The sequence below is a fragment of the Aulonocara sp. 'chitande type north' Nkhata Bay genome, linkage group LG19 (genome assembly GCF_057382095.1).
Source record: "Aulonocara sp. 'chitande type north' Nkhata Bay isolate Kocher_YH1m ecotype deep benthic linkage group LG19, A_spYH_male_GT1.1, whole genome shotgun sequence".
NCBI lineage: Eukaryota > Metazoa > Chordata > Actinopteri > Cichliformes > Cichlidae > Aulonocara > Aulonocara sp. 'chitande type north' Nkhata Bay.
In genome coordinates, this window is record NC_141362.1 from 23,127,345 (window position 1) to 23,147,958 (window position 20,614).

The 20,614-nt window shown below is 41.3% G+C and overlaps 3 protein-coding genes across 6 annotated transcripts in view; all 3 read left to right on the forward strand.

Annotated features, from left to right (window-relative positions):
- Window positions 1–274: 274 nt before the first annotated feature.
- Window positions 275–10,140, forward strand: shda (Src homology 2 domain containing transforming protein D, a). Its single transcript, XM_086275107.1, has 8 exons — window positions 275–470; window positions 4,307–4,556; window positions 4,754–4,855; window positions 4,959–5,121; window positions 5,296–5,532; window positions 5,764–5,929; window positions 6,962–7,081; window positions 8,929–10,140. Exons 2-8 carry the CDS (start codon window positions 4,311–4,313, stop codon window positions 9,113–9,115), a joined length of 1,221 nt encoding a protein of 406 aa, XP_086131233.1. The 5' UTR covers window positions 275–470; window positions 4,307–4,310; the 3' UTR covers window positions 9,116–10,140.
- A 1,416-nt stretch (window positions 10,141–11,556) lies between these two features.
- Window positions 11,557–15,297, forward strand: spmap2 (sperm microtubule associated protein 2). 4 transcript variants are annotated; one of them, XM_086274530.1, is made up of 6 exons: window positions 11,557–11,684; window positions 12,753–12,850; window positions 12,934–13,152; window positions 13,694–13,820; window positions 14,326–14,479; window positions 14,776–15,017. In XM_086274530.1, exons 2-6 carry the CDS (start codon window positions 12,789–12,791, stop codon window positions 15,015–15,017), a joined length of 804 nt encoding a protein of 267 aa, XP_086130656.1. In that variant the 5' UTR covers window positions 11,557–11,684; window positions 12,753–12,788. The 4 variants fall into 4 exon arrangements, with proteins under 4 accessions (XP_086130656.1, XP_086130660.1, XP_086130657.1 ...); XM_086274531.1 differs by lacking the exon at window positions 11,557–11,684 and having other exon boundaries at window positions 11,738–12,850; window positions 12,934–12,995; window positions 13,095–13,152; window positions 14,776–15,297; XM_086274534.1 differs by lacking the exon at window positions 12,934–13,152 and having other exon boundaries at window positions 11,562–11,684; window positions 14,776–15,297.
- Window positions 15,298–15,797: 500 nt separating this feature from the next.
- The window catches only part of LOC147307034 (interleukin-31 receptor subunit alpha), a 20,654-nt gene continuing 15,837 nt past the window's right edge, over window positions 15,798–20,614 (forward strand). Inside the window, exons 1-3 of the mRNA XM_086274529.1 lie at window positions 15,798–15,928; window positions 18,112–18,262; window positions 19,804–19,951. Coding sequence (XP_086130655.1) covers window positions 18,205–18,262; window positions 19,804–19,951 — 206 coding nt within the window. The 5' untranslated portion in view covers window positions 15,798–15,928; window positions 18,112–18,204. The remainder of the gene's footprint in view (window positions 15,929–18,111; window positions 18,263–19,803; window positions 19,952–20,614) is intronic.

Consider the following 20,614-nt stretch of genomic DNA (forward strand, 5'->3'; position numbering starts at 1 on the left):
TTCAAAGATAATCTAAAATTTAGCATATGTGAACAATGTAGAAGGTTAAAGTTCACAGTGATACGTCGCACACTCTTCAGTGTAGAAAACAGATGAAAAGCAAAATATTCCACGATGGCGGGGATTATTTTTGAAAGAATGAGGATTATTCACAGCGCTGCAGCTTAAACAGTGGATTAGGCAGGGTTCGTATGACTTTAATGTCGACTCACAAAAATAATGAACAAATAAATAAATAAATGTGTGTCCCCTCCCCTTTAATCCAGTCCGCCGTGGCTGTGTCGGAGACGGTCTGCTCCAGTGTCTCCTCTGGTCCGGCTAGCATTAGCTGTCTGACCTGCTTGGCTCCGAAGCAAATTTTAGCGATTGCATATGTTTTACTTTGAGGCTGGACAGCATTAACACTAAAACCCGGATGGTAACCACAAAGACATAACTGGAACGGGTGACCGTCAATGCAAAGAAAAAGGGTGAGCCTAAAGAAGTAACGTTAGCAGAAACTGACGGTAGCTGCTACTCGGCTAACTTAGCTTAGACATGTTAACACTGCAGTGACTCATATTTAACTGCACAGCTCAATACTCCAACTCATAACTTCTTAAACTAAAAGACAGTAGGATTCGTTAGCTGTTAAGCTCTTTAAGAGTATTTTTTTAGGAGGGAAATGCTACCCTTAATCCAGTGTTATGAGAAAGTGATTGATTGAACACCTTTAATTTACAACCTAATGCTAACTAGCGATTGTCAGTGGACGCTGAGATCTGCTTTGCTGTTTATTAAACCAGAGGAAATCTTATGCAAGCTAACCACACGGGTTTAAGATTAGGGGTTAATCTTGCCTAACCTGTTGAGTATATTGTTGTAACAATAGCTCTCTGTTTTGGGGGTGACTTTGTCAGGGAATATAAGATAAGATAACCTTTATTAGTCCCACACGTGGGAAATTTGTTTTGTCACAGCAGGAAGTGGACAGTGCAAAAGTTATGACGCAAAAATTAGAATACAATAAGAATAAATACAGTACACAGCTGTACAGAATAGAATAAAATAATATACTATATACAGTAGAATAAAATAGAATAAAAATATACAATAAGATAAAAATAGAATACGAATGCTATATACAACTGAGTAAAAATACAACGATGCCAGAAAAGATTATTGCACTTAGTGTTATTGCACATGTGTGGATGTGTGTGTTTGTTCAGTTAAAGTCTTTGTTGTGGAGTCTGACAGCAGTGGGGAGGAAAGACCTGCGAAATCTCTCCATCCCACACCGTGGGTGCCGCAGTCTCCCACTGAAGGAGCTGCTCAGTGCTGTCACAGTCTGCTGCATGGGGTGGGAGACGTTGTCCAACAGGGATGACAGCTTAGCCGCCGTTCTCCTGTCACTCACCACCTCCACTGGGTCCAGAGGGCATCCTAGAACAGAGCTGGCCCTTCGGATCACCCTGTTCAGTCTCTTCCTGTCCCCAGCAGAGATGCTGCCGCCCCAGCAGACCACACCATAAAAGATAGCAGAAGCCACCACAGAGTCATAGAAGGTCTTCAGGAGTGGGCCCTCCACCCCAAACGACCTGAGTCTCCGCAGCAGGTACAGCCTGCTCTGCCCTTTCCTGTAGAGGGCGTCTGAGTTATGAGTCCAGTCCAGTCTGTTGTTCAGATGAACACCAAGGTACCTGTAGCTGTCCACAGCCTCAATGTCCATACCCTGGATGTTCAGTGGTTGCAGTGGTGAATGCTTGTGCCTGCGGAAGTCTACCACCAGCTCCTTGGTTTTACTGGCATTGATCTGGAGGTAGTTCAGCTGGCACCAGTCCACAAAGTCTTGAGTCAGTCCTCTGTACTCCTTGTCGTCCCCATCAGTGATGAGGCCGACTATTGCAGAGTCATCAGAGAACTTCTGCAGGAAGCACTGGGTGGAATTGTGGGAGAAGTCTGCAGTGTAGATGGTGAAGAGGAACGGAGCCAGAACCGTTCCCTGTGGGGCCCCCGCACTGCAGACGACCCTGTCCGACACACAGCCCTGAGTCCTCACATACTGTGGTCGGTCGGTGAGGTAGTCCAGGATCCAGGTAGTGAGGTGATGGTCCACTCCAGAGTTCACCAGCTTGTCCTTTAGAACCGAGGGAAGAATGGTGTTGAAGGCACTGGAGAAGTCAAAGAACATGATTCTCACAGTGCTTCCAGCGGTCTCCAGGTGAGCGAGGGAACGATGTAGGAGGTGAATGACGGCATCATCCGCTCCAATGCCAGGCTGGTAGGCAAACTGAAGTGGGTCCAGTGATGAGCTTGTTAGGCGCCGAAGCTGAGCCAGGACCAACCGCTCCAGGGTCTTCATCAGGTGGGATGTCAGAGCCACCAGCCTGTAGCTGTTGAGGTCCTTGGGGCGTGAAGTCTTTGGCACTGGTACAACACAGGAGGTTTTCCAGAGCTGTGGGACTCTTCCCAACCTCAGGCTCAGGTTGAAGAGGTGCTCCATCACCCCACACAGTTGGTCCGCGCAGGACCTGACGACCCTCGAGCTGATGCCATCTGGGCCCGCTGCCTTCTTGCCATTAATCCTCCTCAGTTCCCTCCTAACCTGGGTGGTTGAGAGAGACAGGCTGGAGCCTTGTGTTGAGTGTGTATTGGATGCTGTTGTTGGGGGTGGGGAGGAGTGAGCAGGGAGAATAGAGGAGGTGTGAAGTGTCTGAGGTGTCAGAGGTGGAACAGCAGCAGTGGGGGTGGGTGAGTCTGCAGCCGATGTTGTAGACTGTCTCATGGTTGAATCAAATCTGTTGAAGAAATGATTCAGTTCATTTGCCCACCTCACATCCCTCCCAGGCAGAGAGTTCTGCTGTTTGTGGCCTGAGATGGTTCTGAGGCCTCTCCAGACTTCACCAACGTTGTTTTGCTGAAGCTGGTTCTCCATCTTCTGCCTGTAGCTGTCCTTCCCATTCCTTATCAGTCCCCTCAACTCTCTCTGCACCCTTTTCAACTCCTCTTTGGATTTGAAGGCCCTCCTCTTCTGCTTGAGGACAGCTTTAATTTCTGGGGTAATCCAAGGTTTGTTGTTGGAGAAACACCGTACAGTCCTGGTAGGTACGGTGTTATCCACACAGAAATTAATATAGTCAGTAATGCATGTAGTAAGGCTGTCGATGTCCTCTCCATGGTCGTCACAGATCACCTCCCACACAGTCGACTCAAAACAGTCCTTAAGAGCCTCCTCGCTCTCCTCTGACCATCTCTGCACTGTGCGGGTGGCTGGTGGCACCCTGCGCACTAAGGGCTCATACACAGGGACAAGGTGCACCAGGTTGTGGTCAGATTTGCCCAGGGGAGGGAGAGGTGATGAACTGTATGCCTCTTCAGCATTGGCATACAGTAAGTCCAGTGTTTTATTGTCTCTGGTTGAGCAGGTCACATACTGGGTGAAGGTGGGCAGTGTGGAGTCCAAAGAGGCATGATTGAAGTCCCCTGATATTATGAGAAGGGCTCTCGGAGATTGTGTTTGCAGTCTGCTGACCACTGAGTGGAGAGTGTCACAGGCTGCATCCGCGTTGGCCGAGGGGGGGGACATACGCTGTTATTGCGATAACATGCGAGAATTCCCGGGGCAGATAGTACGGACGCATGCTAACGGCTAACAGCTCAATGTCTCTGCTGCAGAGTTGTTCTTTCACAGTGATGTGCCCAGGGTTACACCATCTGTCGTTCACAAAAACTGCCAGTCCCCCTCCTTTCCTCTTACCGCTGTCTCTCGTCCTGTCCGCTCGCAGCATCTGAAATCCCGGTAGTGTCACGCTTGTGTCCGGAGTTAGCGGTGTTAGCCACGACTCCGTTAGCATCATGATGCTACATTGCCGGTACTCCCTCTGTGACCAGGTTAGCGACGTGAGCTCATCCATCTTATTGGGCAAAGATCTTACGTTTCCAATGATTACAGAAGGAAGAGATGGTCGATAACGTCTCCTTCTCGGGCGACGGCGCTCCTTCCCAGCACGACACCCCCGTCTTTTCCTCCTCAGCTCGCTGGGAATGTCGGGTCTGTCCGCCGGCAGTACCGCTGCGGGACGCAGCGCTAACAGCTGATCCTTAGTTATAAAAAATTACGAGAAGAAAAGATAAGAAAGAAAGAAACTCAGAATGAGCAGAGCTGCTGTAACAGGCTGCCGCACATGGGGGGCGCCGGAAACAAAGGTGGAAGAAATTTGTGCAGATTTGTGCATTTCTGTTAAGTAAGATGGTGCAGCTGAAATGGCCAATTTAATAATCACTAAACAGTCCCTACAATGTGATATTTACTACTTCATCCCCACAGATCCATGGCAAAGTGGCTGAAGGACTACCTGAACTTTGGCAGCAGGCGTGATCCTCCACAACCCCCGAGACCAGATTACAGCGAGAGCGAGATTTTGAGGGCCTACAGAGCTCAGAAGGAGCTAGATTTTGAGGACCCGTACCAGCACACTGATAAGGAGCATCAGAATGGTGGTTTCGGCTCCTGTAATGCCACTGTGAGCCTTCCCTCTTTCCCTGCATTTGGTTCAGCGCTGCCTAATGGTGTAGAGGTATGACTTGGACTCCTTTTTTTACAGTCATGCGCACATGCAGCTTATGTTCCCTCCTCAAAAAAGCCATGTGTCCCTACATAAATTGCCTCACAATGACCACTTTTAAATGCACATGCTCCAAAAAAGATATGCGCCTGTTTGGGTGATGTTCGATTCATTATCTAATGTGTTCTCTATCCATGTCTTACATTTAGGTAAAACTTGTGTCTCCAAAACACAGACTGATTAAAGTGGACTCTCAGGAATTTGGTCGCTGTAAAGTCCCTCTGAGCCCTGTGACTGTTCAGGAGGAACCTGTAAGCATTGTTATTTCAGACAATCACAATCTCAAAACACTGAGGTCCAATGTCATTGCATTTAATTTGTGTAATTCGCTTTGTTTCTATCCCCCCCACTAAGGTGGTTCCCTCTGCCCCAGCAGCGTCAGAGGCCGACGCAGATTACTCGGATCCTTTTGACGCACATCCACACCCAAGAGCCAGAACAAACTGGGAGCCCAAATCTGCACCAGCAGACTGCTGCAGTTACATGGAGCCATTTGAGGCCCAGCGAATCATTTCAGGTTTCCTCTACATAAAAGTTGATACTTGTATATGGTGAAATACTTACCGTACCATAAATAATTCACATTTATTGTGCATTTTATTGAGGTACAAGTGTTTTGGGAAGAAATACTTACCCAATTCTTAGGAGGGGTAAAGGTGAAAAGTTTTCACCTTCTATGTTTCCTGTGCAGAACTACAGCACAACATGATGGCCAACCGGTCTGGGAGTGGAGATGGCAGTCAGCTATATGACAACCCATATGAGGAGAGGACTCGGTACCACCATCGAGCTGGTCCGCCTCAGAAGGTTGAGGGTGGGGTGATAGACAGCAAGGAGAGCAGGCTGCCTCAGGATGACGAGAGGCCGGCTGATGAATACGACCAGCCGTGGGAGTGGAAGAAGGACAACATCTCTAAAGCCCTAGCAGGTAAATTGGGGATTTCCTGGTATCTGTCAGTGCGCCCCAGGGCGGCTGTGACTACAATGTAGCTTGCCATCACCAGTGTGTGAATGTGTGTGTGAATGGGTGGATGACTGGATGTGTAAAGCGCTTTGGGGTCCTTAGGGACTAGTAAAGCGCTATACAAATACAGGCCATTTATTACAGTTCTGTAACTACTTGTCTTTGACGTATCATTTTCTCTCTGTGTGCCCATAGTTCAGTTTGAAGGGACTGAAAGAGAGCGATCACGAGGTCACACAGAACAGTCCAGGCTTACCATGACAGGCGCCACATCAGAGGCAACTACACTCCGTCTTGTAGGTGACACTCCTTCGCTCTTGGGAGAGAGGGTGGATCCATCTCTGCCGCTGGAGAAGCAAGTGTAAGTTGAGATTCACAGTCTTAACCTTTGATGTTGGCTCTACTAGTTTTCTTTTTCTTTTTTTTATTCTACTTCCAAAAAATAGCAGTCTTTCTTGCACAACATACCCTTTTACTTTCATCATGCTTCTAAGTAATTAATTGTCTTTTGTTTTTAAGTGAAGTATCTCAAAAACTTTGGGTTTTTTTGTTGTTTGTTTGTTTTTCAAAATGGGGGGGGGAAAGGTCATTCAAATAAACCAAAACATAAAACGGCCTTGAACTGGTTTAAGTTCAAGGCCGTTGGTCCAGACATGCATCGTCTTGCATTTAAAAAAAAAAAAAAAAAAGAAAAGTTCGCAGGTTTAGTTTGTTTTGTTAAGTTTCTTTAGATTACGTGTGTGTGTGTGTGTGTGTGTGTGTGTGTGTGTGTGTGTGTGTGTGTGTGTGAGAGACAGAAAGTAAAAGCCAGTACTTGTTAGGCTACACAGTTTTCAGTTACTGTTGTTGTAAAGGGGAATTTTATGTACTGACAGCCATCCCAGACGAAATAAACTTCATAAAGGAAATGCCTACAACTTAACGACTTGAAAAATTCATCCCAACATTTACTTTTTTCTTTCTTTCTTTTTTTTTTTTTTTTTTAAGAACAAAGTCTGACCTGTGTGACTCACAGAATAAATCAGAAATGGAGGCTGGAGCTTTGCATTTCCTCTCGCATTTGCATCTGCAAAACACAACCAGCCGCACTCGGCTTGGCTTATTTTCTTTTTTTATTTGATTATAAAGAAATTGTGGCGATTACTGTCACATGTTTGGTGTTGTCTTGTCTTCTGCGTTTCACATCCTAAATGTGATGGGTTACCATCAGCAACAACAAAAGGAAAACAAATATTTTAAGTTCACGCTGATATAAAGCTGGCTGATATGCACTTATGACCATTGCTGTAAACAATGTATACAATTTTGCAACTGTTTTATGAAAAGATTAATGCAGTTATGACTTTATAAAATGTTTAGCTTTGTGTTATGCTGTCCTGCTGCTTGCCTGCAGGTGGTACCATGGAGCCCTGAGCCGGGCAGAAGCAGAAAGTCTGCTGACTCTGTGCAAAGAGAGCTCCTACCTGGTGAGAAATAGCCAGACGTGCCGAAACGACTACTCTCTCTCCCTCAGGTAAACATGAGTGTCCCTGAATGCTGCGGTGTGGAGTGCATCAAAAAGAAGGAAAAAACCCTTCATGTTGTCTTACTTCAATATTACCGCACTCTGTTAAAGGGTAATTATTCCCTTGTGTACTTGGCTTTAGGCCCTTCCGAAATTTATGTGATCTGGTCCCCCACGCACCCACCCATTTGGGTATTGTTGCACATCATTTTTCTAGTTTCTCTGTTCTCACTTGGTTACAACAACCTTTTTTTTTTCTGGCTTTTTTTCTCTCAGCAAGTGTCTTTTTTTTTTTTTTTTTTTTTTTAGTCTCTTTAATAACCAACATGGAAACAGCTGCTTGGAAAAGATCATAGGAATGCTGGGAATTGCTCCCAATCTCACATCTGTATTATTTTGAAGCAGTGAGCTGAAAGAGCACAGGAATTTGTTTGCACTCTGGTGCAATTTTTTTTTTTTTTTTTTTTTACCAAAATATTTGTGGATTCTCTGAGCATATTATGTGCTTAAACCACTGATCAAATCAGCAAATTAGCAAAAGGGAAAAAAGAAAGTGAAATGTAGCTGCAAAATGGATGAAGGGAAACTTGAACAAACTGCTGCCAAAGCCCTGTTTTGGTAATGTGATAGAATCTGATCTAAAATATTGTTTTGATGGAAGAAAGCCAGATGTGTAAAAGCTCAAGCTGAATTTTGCGTTCAGAATAAAAAAAACGCATTTTTCAGGTGCTCGAGTTTGCTTTCATACCACATGCGTGTTGGGTTAAATAAGGGTATTTGTAGAAGGTGATGACATAACAAATACAAGGAAAAAGAGAGGTGCAGGAAAGACCTGTTTGAACTCAAGATGTTGTCTTTAATGATTGCTATCTTTACCACCAACGCACCAACAAAATTACAGGAAGACGAACCCAAGCTTCTCTAAGCGATGATTTTGGCCATTGTTTTTATCTTGGATCCCTAAACTTCACTTTGCAGAATGAATAAGTTGACATTAAAGCTAGTTCTGAGGGTGCATAGTGAGATTAATGGTACATTAATTATATCAATTAATAACCTATTCCCAATCAGATTTTCTGTTTCATAGACCCTTCACTAATACCACAGAAGGAAGCCGTGCAGTAAAAGTTACGTGTGTGTGTGTGTGTGTGTGTGTGTGTGTGTGTGTGTGTGTGTGTGTGTGTGTGTGTGTGTGTGTGTGTGAGACATAGTCCCAGAGACCTGAACACATTTGGATTAAATACCTATAAATGAGTTTAAAACACAGTATTTTTATACATCTAAGTGTGTCACATGACTCTTTACGTTAGAGGAAAAGTGAAGGATTTGTATTTATATGTTTGACACCAGTTTCAAAGTTTGACATTTAGAGATTGAGGCTCGGTTATATAAACAGTCATCAGTGATTCACAGTGAGAAGGAATAAAACTGTCGGCAATTCATACCAAAATAATAGGCACAGATGCTGACTCCTGGTTGAATGACAACTCTCCAGTTCCCTTTACAGTTTTTTGTTGTTGTTCCTGTTGAAACTTTTTAATTAAGCAAAACTGAATGGGCTGATTGTGTGCGGCCCACCCCAAGCAATGATGATAACACAATTGGAATGTTGATCTGAGACTGCAGGAATACTTTCATCACAGAAAGCTGTGTGGCGCTCCGATTGTTGTACGAAACATAACGTGACATATTTGTTCCAGGTGGCAGTTTTGATAATTATAAGGTCTTAAAACATTCTGTAATGCTCATGCACACACACAAACGCACACACACTTTCATTCTCAGTCTTTCAGTGTACTAATTAACATTCCTGTCAGGCAAGTTGAGGCTCATCTGCACTGTCTCTTTATTGTCAGGAGCTGCAAAGGCTTCATGCATATGAAGTTCACCCAGTCCCCAGACGGCCGCTACGTCCTCGGAGAGAACAGCCCTCCGTTCTCGACCATCCCCGAGGTCATCACCTACTACACGACACACAAGCTGCCAATCAGAGGAGCCGAGCACATGTCCCTGCTGTATCCTGTCCCAGTGCAGACCCTCTGACGGTGACATACACATCCTGATTTTCATGGTGCTACTGAATATATTCTTATATACATATATATTCTTAGTATTTACCTATTTCTACCTGTGTCCTACATGCTATGACACTGCCATTCTACCTGCACAGCTTGCAAGAGATTGGACCATCTGGTGCCATCTTTTCTGTTTTTACTTTAATCCCTGTATCTACACTGGCCGCTTACAAGAGAGCTCAGTGCTTAAGGAATCTGTGAAACAGTACATCACTGAAATCCCTCTATTTATCTGTCACGGACTCTTGAAAGTCAGCAATTGTTGATAATAGGATTGTTAGCTCAGTACTTTCACCTCAGAGGAAAAAGACAAAATCTAGTCTTGAGACGGTAGAATTTATGTAATCTTGCATGGAGTTTTGTCTTTATTGCTGTCAAATGTGAAGCAGACTTAAAGAATATTATTGGTGGGGTCAGGGTGGCCTTAGCTTGTGCCAATAATCCAGTTTTTTGTTTGTTTGTTTTTTCTTGTCACATGAATTTCATGTTTTTAAACTGACAAAAGGTCAAAGTGATTGGAGCTCTGGTGTGAGGATTGAGAACTAAGTTTAAAAGGTTGGAAATGCAGTTGAAATCATGCTGTGACTACAAGCAGTATTGTTGTTATATATATATATTTTTTTTAAGTTTTAGTTACAATTATGAACCAAACACTACATATTTAAGCCGGACCATCTCTGCGCCCTGGGGTTTTCTCTCTGCGCGTTTCAGAGGCCTGCCAATGTTACTTGATGCTGTAGCCGTTTTGCCCTGCAGTGTTCTTGGCTCCTCTTGTTAATGTGTGAACAACACAAAGTTGACTGCATCACACAATAACAGACTCCTGCAATACTAGTTTAGAGAATATTAACTACAGTATTATACTGAAAGCTTGTGGCTTTGTGAACATGATTATCAAAGAAGCTTTGGTATTTTAATGACTGTGCTATTTTATAAAATTTTAAAACCCTGTAAAAAATAAAGGTTGTGGTGTTTTCAGTTTGTCTCTGCGTTCCTTTTTTTTTTTTTTTTAAATAAATAATGTTTCATATGAGCTTCATAATGATAAATGTAATAATGTAAATTAAAATTTGGAATTGAATTAAAGGTAAGTTCAAGTTACTCCTCCAGCACACAGTTTAGCTTAGAAAATTACACACGCTTCTTTTTTCCCAGATGGAATGATGGATTTTTAAAAAAAAGAATATGGTGCACAACTTCGAATTTATTTTGGATTTTTTTCTAATCCACACAGTGTCAAAATTAAACAAGTTTAAAATGGTAGGATTCAAGGTTGTGGCTTTGGTAAGGAAATTCTGGATGTCCTGTATTGGTCTGCTTTATCAGTTTATGTGCAATTACAGTCACAGTCCTGTTGGAACCCCCAGTTGTTGTTGTTATTTTTGGGGTTTTTTTGTTGTTGTTGTTGTTGTTGTTTTTTTGTTGTTGTTTTTAAAGTGCCCTTTCTCACTTTCCTGTCCCCCAGCCCATGTCTGTCCGTCTGTAACAACTGAAAATAAAAGAAATAACAACAAAGGCTGATCAAATGGGCCAATATAGCAAGGCCATGATCAATTCTGACGGCTAAAGAACCACAAGGGACAGGCAAAAAAAACACCACCATACCTGATAGCTGTTGATGTTTGTAGGTTTGACAGCCTCACCTTGTCATTCTAGCCAGCTCAATCTTTGTCTCGTCTGACCATCAAACTTTTCTTTAGTAGGTTTTCGACTTCTTTATGTGGTCAGCTACAAATTTCAGCTGAGCTTGTGGACATTAACCGATTTCCTCTCATCTGACGATGACAGTTTGGGTCTTCCAGTCCTTTACAAAGTGGTGATACATCTGAATAACTTGTATTTATGCGCAATTGTTTGATAGTTGTACATAACTACAAAGCTTAACAATGTTTTACATGGTGGAATGTGCAGTTGTTTAGAAAGAGGCCCTTCCATCTTGTGCACAGTTTTCAGTCTTAGCTCTTCACAGAGTTCCTTGAAATTTCCCATTGTTGAGTATTGATCACTCTAGTGAGTGCTGTCAAACATTTTATACCGATGATTTTTTTTTTTTTTTTTTTTTTTTTAATATGACTGATAAGTCAGTCTCAATCACTGATGAGAAATTAATTTGCCTTGGCCAGGTCAGTTGTCTGGACTGGAGAAATGAATCCAAATTTGTGCATCTAATTCTTGTTTTTTAAAGTCTATGCTATACAGTCCTTCCAATATAGGGAAAAAATGTTAAAAGGAATCATGATATTCATGCCCATTTGGAGTTTATGTAAACAAAAATATAGTAACTAAATCTTTAGTATTTTTGCAGTTGAAGAATGAAGGAAGTATGAATGCTAGTTAAAGTTAAATGTAGGTCTTATCTCACATTGCAGCTGTTCACTGCCAATGACAAAGTGAGAAATTTATGCGAGCAGCAAGTGGGAGACGATCTCGCTTTGCCAAGCACATTCAACATAGGCAGGTGTACTGTCACCTGTTACTACAGCAACCAGCAGGTTTCGGTGTCAACACAGAAAGCTGCTACCTCAGCTGCAGGACAGGTAAGTATAGCTTTAAGGTAACTGGAAAAAGTACTGTTATATGTTAAAGCTAATTGTGTGAATTGGTTTCTATTTATAGTGTAAGCAGTTTTGGAAGGGTATAATGCACTTGGCTTTGTAATGGACGCTACAGACAAAAATTATACATAGGTGTTAAAACTCGTTTTGCCTAGACAACTAATCAGGCTTGTTACACTACTTGGAAAAAGCCATTAGTCATTCCTCATGCGTTATGTTTTGCTTCCAAACTGTCAGACTTTCGGTTGTTTTTCAAAAGTGATTTCAAGCAGTAGTTGTAGTAATAAAGAAAGGGAAAAGTCGACGTAGATCTGACTCATGACCTATCAGAAACGGTCTTAGTGGAAAAGATGTCAAGAAGTTATTTTTTTTAGGAAGTGAAACGAGGAGAAAAGAATCTGAGTTTGGAATTTTTAAGCTGACAGCATCAACTGTATGTACAGTAAAGGTCATCAGGGAGGTGCAACAGTTAGTGTCTACAGCATCAGTAAAACATCTGTAGAGCTGTCATTGTTTGGCGCCATTTCAGCCAGCGTTGTTGGAGATCTTTAAAAGAACCGACTCAATTATGAACACAGGAAAGTATTGTCAGGCTTTGATCCATCATGCATTATCATGGAAAGCATGTGATTGGCAACAGCTTGATTTTTCAAGATGGTAGTGATCTCTGTCAGTGAAGTAAAAGCGTACCTGGATAGAAAAACATTATTAAAAACTATATCAACATTATTGAAGCATTGCAGGATCATCTTGATAGAAAATGGAGCAAAAGTTAGCCAACATCTAAAGAAGAGCTTTGAATACCCTTCAAGAACACTGGAGAACTATACCAAAGTAACGATCATCCTAATGCTTTTATCCAGACATTGTATCGTCATCTTTAGGCAACTAAAAGTTATGAATCCCAAGCCGCTCAAGCATTTCAGCTTCATCTGAGACTACCATTATGATAATGATCGACCAGAACTACTGACAAATGTGCTGTCTCAGATATAAAAGTATGTGGTTGTAATTGAGAAACTCTCTTTTGTTACAACTGAATCATTTTAGCAGCAAAGCGTTCTCCCAGTTGCATAAAGTGTTTCCATGGCGACTCGGATACAGCAGTTGGCTCAACCCAAACCAAACAGACTAAGATATCCAGACCGGTAGGTCTGAATCGCACCCTTTAACGAAGCTCTCTGTCTTTGTCGCCTTCTTTTTCACAAATGGGCTCTTTTCTGTTTTTCAGTCGGTCTGTTTACTGGCTGGATAAGCTTCCACCAGAAAGGAGCGGATTAACCACTAAAATTGGTCTGTGTACCAATCGTTTCCTTTTTTCTTCTCTTGGCAAACTTGATCTTTGCTGCCTTTTTGTAACACCATGCATAATTGTTATTTTGTTTTCAACAGAGTTAACCCCCCGCTGGTCGGACTTGTGCATAAGTAGAAAGTTCTACAATCAAGTCACGTAAATATAATAGACTTCTAATAAATGCGCGACCCATTTTGGGCAGTTTCTTAATAACTTTATGGGTTTTTTTTTTTTCAGAAACATTTATGTGCTCTTATACGTACGATATGAGTCAGTTTTCTAGTTTCTTGTTCCTTTTTTTTTTAAAAGTTTTTAATGTTAGATTTTCCCACAGCTTTGTCACCCTGTCCCCATTAAGATCTTATGTTGTACTAATATTATTAGCAAGATCCAGTAAACCAAGATAAGAAACTTGTTTGATTGGATTCAAGTGATGAAACTTTCATCATCAGTGTTTGCAATCAGACCTCTCAGAATTTTCTGTGTGCACATCTGCAGCAGAGTAAAGTGCAGACCTTCATGAAGCCTGAAGCTTCTGAAGCCTTCCCTTTAGAGACATAACAAGAAAACCTATTTATTGTAATTTTCTTGCCACTACACATGTCACAAACAAACACGTCAAATTAGGCAGTAGCTAAACTGTACCTGCAAGACCTTTTTTTTTTAAAGCTCTCTCCATCTTTATGTCCTTCCTCAGAATTTCTCCCATATGGCAGGTCAGTGAATGGGCTCTTAAGGCCGTCCCATCCAAACGGGTGTGTCATCTGGCTCAACCTCGGGCGCCTGCAGCTGGTTGGCAGCCCGCCTGCCCATTGTCGGTCCCTGTGAGTAACACAAACTATTTCCTGAGAGAAAACGAATATGTGGTGCATTGTTAGATGACTGCTAGTTTACCATACCTGCCACAAAGTCTTTTAAACTCCACAGCCTACTGTGTTAGTTAGGCCAGAATGTCCGGTATTTAAAGCGCCAAAACTTGAAAATATATTATATAATTATATTATAACTTTCAACAGAGCCATCTTGTGTTTTTTACTGGTTTTGTATTCTGAAAGCATGAATAGGTCCAGGTGTTTTGTGGTTGGCTTTGACTTTCCCTTCAAGGAAGGTTAGGATGATCAAAGTTAATAACTTCCCTAATCCTGAGACGTGTGATTGCCTGTACATCCTTTCAACTTAATTTATCTAATTAGGCGTGGTGTGATACATTTCAATTTAAAGTGTGTGACATGACTATAAATCCATGTTTCATATGGACAGGATGAAAAATACCTGACTGACACCATTCTTCTTTGTGTTTAATAGGCTTATTTACAAATTTGATTCCAGGTAAGCACACAGACAGCTGTTGCCACTTTACGGATCTGCCAGCTCGCCCAGCCAAAGCGAAGGCAGGTTCTGGAGAAATCCAGGCACGAATCTAAACATGTACAAGTAATCCACCTGCCCTCTAAAGCATCTCCACACATAGAGCTACTCGCCAGTAAGCCTATTTTTTTCCACCATGCAATTTTCACCTGCTTGCTTCTTTGCTTGTCTAGGCTCTCAGTCACCCAGGTAAAGGTTCTCTAGAGAGCTTGAAATAAAGGCAACTGGACTTCTTTAGGTTACTGAAGTAGCTCCACTTCTTGTCCGTGGGGGTTCGTCTGAATACAAATTTGTTTTTAGAATTGAGTTGCTTTTTTTTTTTTTCTTCTTCAAGCTGTCTAGACTTTTTGCATGTGTTTAAACTTGCATTGTATTGTCTGCTAGTTGACACAATCACCTTTGTTGCCCTAGCTCCGAAGAATGACCACCCCGAGTTCAAAGGAGACCGCCCAGTGTGCTGGTCCGTTTCCAAAGCTGCAAAGAGCTACATAACCAGCCAAAGACTTCTTGATCTGTCCAGTCCTAAAGAGAGGAAGGCTCTGTATGAGGGATATGACCCATACACGATCAGCCGGGGAGCCCGATCAGCCAGCCCCTCTCCCAGAATACAACAGCTCTGTTTGCCTCTGTCTCGCAAATGCAGCTCAGAGTAAGAGCAGTGACGGCAAACACCGGTCCCCAGAGAGCTGTTGATTGTTCCATTTTCCTTGCCGAAGACTGTAATCGTGATGAAGTGTTTTCCTTGTGAAATAATGACTAAGCTTTGTTATTTGTTCTGCTGCGCGAATAGCTATGCACATAAGTAAAAGACTACTGCAACATCTTAGTGTTTAAGCCCTTGGATATTTGCCACTGTGGACTTACTGTATTAACTGAAGATTTCCTGATTTTACCAGTCTATTTTTTGCCAGGATAAAGCTGCTGTTAAGTGTAATTATTCTCCTTATTTTCCTTAAAAACATGCTTGTGTGTGAAATATCTTTTTTAAAGACTATTGTTGTGCATCTTTGGTAATGATGAACAACATGCTTAATTGCAGGTTGATTAGACCAACTGGGGGGATATTCTTACCCACAGATGAAGTTTCTTTGTGATATTATGCAGCACATATCCTGTAGTACATCCTTCACGTCTTAATTGCTTTTATAGTTATTGTTAACACAAGCCCCATGCGTCAGTTTTACACACTGCAGACTAATTTCGAGGCTAAGAAAGGTAATAGCTGAAAGGAAACGATTGTTATTATTATAGTGCAGATGCGCCTAATGGTTTTGGAGTAGTTTCTGTGTAAATTGGCCACAACATAGAATGCGGGAAAGTGAAACCTGTTTTTTTTTTCGTTATAGAAAAAGTTATGAGTTATTTGTGACGTGTAAATGTCATGTAGGCTATATAAAAGTGACCGTTTGGGGGGCCCTCGATCCGCAGTTAGGCAACCGCACGCCACACATTGGGCACGGAGTGGGGCGGTACTGGTGTGTTTACTTCGAGGTGACAAGCGGCAGATTTTGCGCAATCGCTGTAGATGAACTCTACGAGACGGGTATCATTCGGGCATAATCCGGTAAGAGGAGTTCGGATTTTGACATTTTGCAGCCGCTCGTTTCGTTTCATGAATTGCAACTTTGGTTGAAACTCACATAGTGCATGTTTGTTCTGCTGTTTAACGTGATTAACGCTTCAGTAAGCAAACAGAAAAACAACCTGTCAAGCTGCTCAAGCGTTAGCGGTTTGTTGACGAGAAAATCTGCTACCACAATTCTTAATGAGTGATTAAAAGTGATTGTTGCTTTATTCCTTGAGCTCTCATTGGTGCTTTCGCGCATCGTTATTAGTGAGTTGGTTGAGAAGTCGGCTTTTTCAGTTTGAAAAAAAAAAATCGCCCATTATTTGCAAATTTCGAGTTCACTTCGTTGCGATGTTTTACCCAAATCTATTTTGACCAGCTGGTCAAAAACAAAGAAGAAAAACAAAAAGCATCGTAACCATTTCGCTATAACGCATTTTAAATTAAATTAAATAAATGTGGAAAGTGATCAAGAATGACCAGAAAGCCAAAGTGCTCCAGCTGTTACTGTCCTGTTGTGAACCTGCTGAGTTACAATAGAAACAGATCGCGAGAGCCCATCAAATAAAAACTGGAGTAACAGTGATCCAATAAAAAAAACTTATTGGGGTCATCCTGTAGTTCAGTGATTCGTTTATATGCATAATAATAATAATAATAATAATAATAATAAAGGAACACTTGACCAATGTTTAACTCTGACTAACTTCCAACCTTCAAAGATTTGATTATTTTGATTTCTACTGAACTTGTTTTATCATTTTGTTTTGATTAATAAAGATCCAGTGTGTGACTTAAGAATTTCGTGATTTTTTTTCTTCAATATATTTAAAGCATTTTACGTCTATTAATGTTATTCGTGCAAAGGTGGAATACTTGAAAGCTACATCATTTCTGTGTTTAGAAGCACTAAACACAGTAAATCAGCGAATAGTTTATAATCTTCTATATATTACACACTGTGCTTTAGCTGAAATTAAGCTTCCTTTAAATAATTAAATTAAATAATCAAACTGTTTTATGAACCCAAAACAAGTTGCATCTAAAACTCTCAGTCACTGTCTCCTCAATCTAAAACTATGAATCTAGCACAAATGTAACTTTAGATTTCAGAGTGAAGTTTGTTATGGGCGATTCTGATTGGCACCTTTTTGCACATAAAAGTTCTGATATTAGTGCATTAATAAATGTATAAAGTTCACAATGTTTTTAAAGCACAACATCTGGGCCATTGCTTACTTTGCTTGATGTTTAGTTAGCAGTATCAGCTTACTGCAACGACCCTTGACTCAGGCTGCTATGTATGCAGATACCAATATATCAGATTGTGAGAGATGTATTAGATGGGCTATAATGATAATCCATTTTAAAATGCTGTTTTCTATTCTGACTTTAAATAACCAAAAAATCTGGAGTGGCTTTGTATTGGTGTGCGCCAACACACTGAGTAAGAGCTGCACCCTGAGGGGAGCTTTGTTTTCTGTCAAGGGGAAAAGTCAGATGTCAAATTGTTTATTGTGATCGATCTAGTCACCACTTGCAAGCTTTCACAAACTTTAGAAAGTCACTTGCACAAACTGCTATGTGTCACATTGGTTGGTGCGTTTCCTATGGTGCAATGCCAAGGAACTCAAAGCAGTAAAAAAATGTTGTAGTGAAACCGTTTTTAACTTACAGAAATGCATTCAAATCAAATCAAATCAAATCACTTTTATTGTCACATCACATGTGCAGGCACACTGGCACAGCACATGCGAGTGAAATTCTTGTGTGCGAGCCCCACAAGCAACAGAGATGTGCAAACACAACAACACAAACGAGCAAAATACAAGAATGGCCAACCTGAAACTAATAAATATATGTACAATATATAATAGTGTATGCATTTCTGGATGTGTATACTAAATATTTTCCTACGTGTGTGTGTGTGTGTGTGTGTGTGTGTGTGTGTGTGTGTGTGTATATACACATTTTTACAAATTAAATAGTAAAAATAAGAATAAGAATAATAATAATAATAAAATATATAAAATATACAGAGTTGAATATGTGCAAAACAAGTGGCATTTATATACAGTGTGGAGTGCATAATGTTGAAATTCAATGGAAATGATGTAATCTAACCACTAAAGCTATTCATTATCAGGCATCCTGTGCTGACACTTCACAAATCTTTTTAGCAATTTTGCGGAACAGCGTGCAGAGTCCTTGAAGAGTCCTTGATTTGCATGTAGCATGATGGGAGTGAGTGGGTGAAAAAGCAGTTGGTCTTCATGGAGCGGAGTCCAGCTGTGATGTGGACCTGGCTGCTGGGGGCTGGACTCGTCCTGGGTAATGTTTAACTTTGTTATCTTTCTGCTGTTTGTTATCATCCAGAGCAAACTTTCAAACAATATGTGAGGATGTGCTGGTATTTCTGGAAGTGTCGTTAGTGGAACCGGGTAATAATTTGTTATTTAAATGACAGAATCTCACCAAGCATGAGAAAGTTACAACCACAACATGTCACACCACATCCCTCTACTTTCCTCCCAGGTTATTGTTTTTGGTTTTATACCACACAGTTTTGTTATTCTACTGTATAATAACCATATAACACCAATTAGCAGACAAGCTTATCAACAAGTGAGTGAATGCAGTGCTGCACAACATTTTGTTATTTCAGCCTGTGAAGACCAAAACACGGAGTGCGTAATTCGGCAAGCATTTGTCGGATGACTAGAAGCATGTCGTAAGTGGCACATTATTATCATTATTAACATAGGTGACAGGGGACTTCAATAGCAGTAAACCTCCTGTTGCAATGCAATGTTCCGCTTGCAAGACATTCACGAAAGTGCTACTTGCACTAATGCACACCCATCACACGAGCTCTGCCTATCAGCAGTGTCCTCCCCCAGCAGTGGAATGCATCCTGCCACTCCAGAAAAACAACTGAGGAACAGCTTGGAAACACAACTAAGAGCCCAAGGTGTTGAATCTCTCTGCAGTCTCCCCCTTAGCCCAGTCCACTCGACCATCTACACTGGAACTAGCCTGATCCATGCAGGCCCCAGTGTGTAACCCACTGGATTCAAAGGATCCCCGGTATACACCCTGAGGCCAGAAACTGCAGTTCAGCCCCAGATCCCCTATTTATGCATCATCGGTTTAAAGTTTTGCCTCTTTTTAGCTTTGATCTTGCAGTAGATTGGTGATTTTGAGACAGCTAAAAGTCCCCAAATGTCAGCAGTATCATCATTCTGAAGAAATCAGTCCACCTGTACCAGCGTATGGTTATATTGGCTTACGACAGGTATACCCAGCAGGCAAAACAAGCTATGGCAGTAGGAGCCAAGAAAGGATATTGTTCCGTCTTGCCTGAACTACTGTTGTAACCTCAGGGAAAATAACTTATAAATGGCTGAAAGCTAATTAATTCCTCTCATCATCTCTTTTTCACCATCCCAAATTTGAAAACAGTGAGTCACACTTGGGCAGTGGAGGTTTTGCATACCTGAGTCACATGAAAGCCTTTCTCTGCACTGTGTTCACACTCTGAGATGATAAAACAGTTGCGCTGATGCTTAAAATGTGTGTAGCCTCATTTTTTTTGAGCACACATAATCAATCAAAACTTCAAAAGAGACTGGCATCAGTATAAATCCTGCTAATAAGGATGAGTCTGCTTAATAAAGGTACCGCAAGGCACGAGTGCTGACATGCAACAACTGGCTCATAGATAAAAGGTCCTTATTTTAGTTAATTTTTTTAAAATCCACTTTTACCCACCTACACCACACAATAAACTAAAAACCACACTCATCCTTATCAATGAACTGCAACATGTGCTTTTCCATGTCATTAACTCCAGCCACTCTCAATTCTTCCAGTGTTTTGCATTACAACATCCACGGCCTTCCCCCGACCCCCTCGGCTAATCGGCTGTGTGTTCATACATCGAGTTAATGTCACCTGCCACTGGGAGCCCGGAGACACGCCAACAACGAAATACACTCTGCAGGTTGAGAAGATATCTAGGTGAGACAAAATGTTCTTTTACATAAAAAGAAAGACAAAGACATTTGAATAATATGTAGATAAGGAAAGTGAAAAAGAAACAACGTAAAAATCTATTTTTGTGATCATGATTTTATAGACCCTAATCAAAGTATCTAATCAGAATCAGTTGTTAGGTTTAACACAATCGTTTGAAAAATGTTATACTACAGTATTTTAATTTTGGAAAGGCCATCACACACAAACCTTCAGTGTTGTTCTTCGGAGATCTGATGCCTGCAGCCTATAATTTACATCATTTTTCATATTCATCACCCTGTTGACTAGGTCTTTTGTTTCCCATTTGTTTTTTTCTTGTTCTTTCATTCACTCAAGTTCTCCCTTTTGATGTATAACATTGGTAGATTAACAATGTCCACTAACCCCATGAAAAGTCCAAAGTACCACTCAGTATTTTTGAAGATGTATCTTTTTAAAAAAAATGTTTGAAATTGATCATTTTCCATGTCTAAAAAAACAGCTTTTCTCAATAAAAGAACTCGCTGTTGATGTCTTTTGGGGCAAGGGTGGCAAAGATGAAAAACCCTTACAAGTATCAGCTTTTGGCTACACGGAAAACCTTTTGTATTTTTAGTTTTTTAATCTTGCATCTTTATTCTACGCTGCAACAAAACATTCATAGTA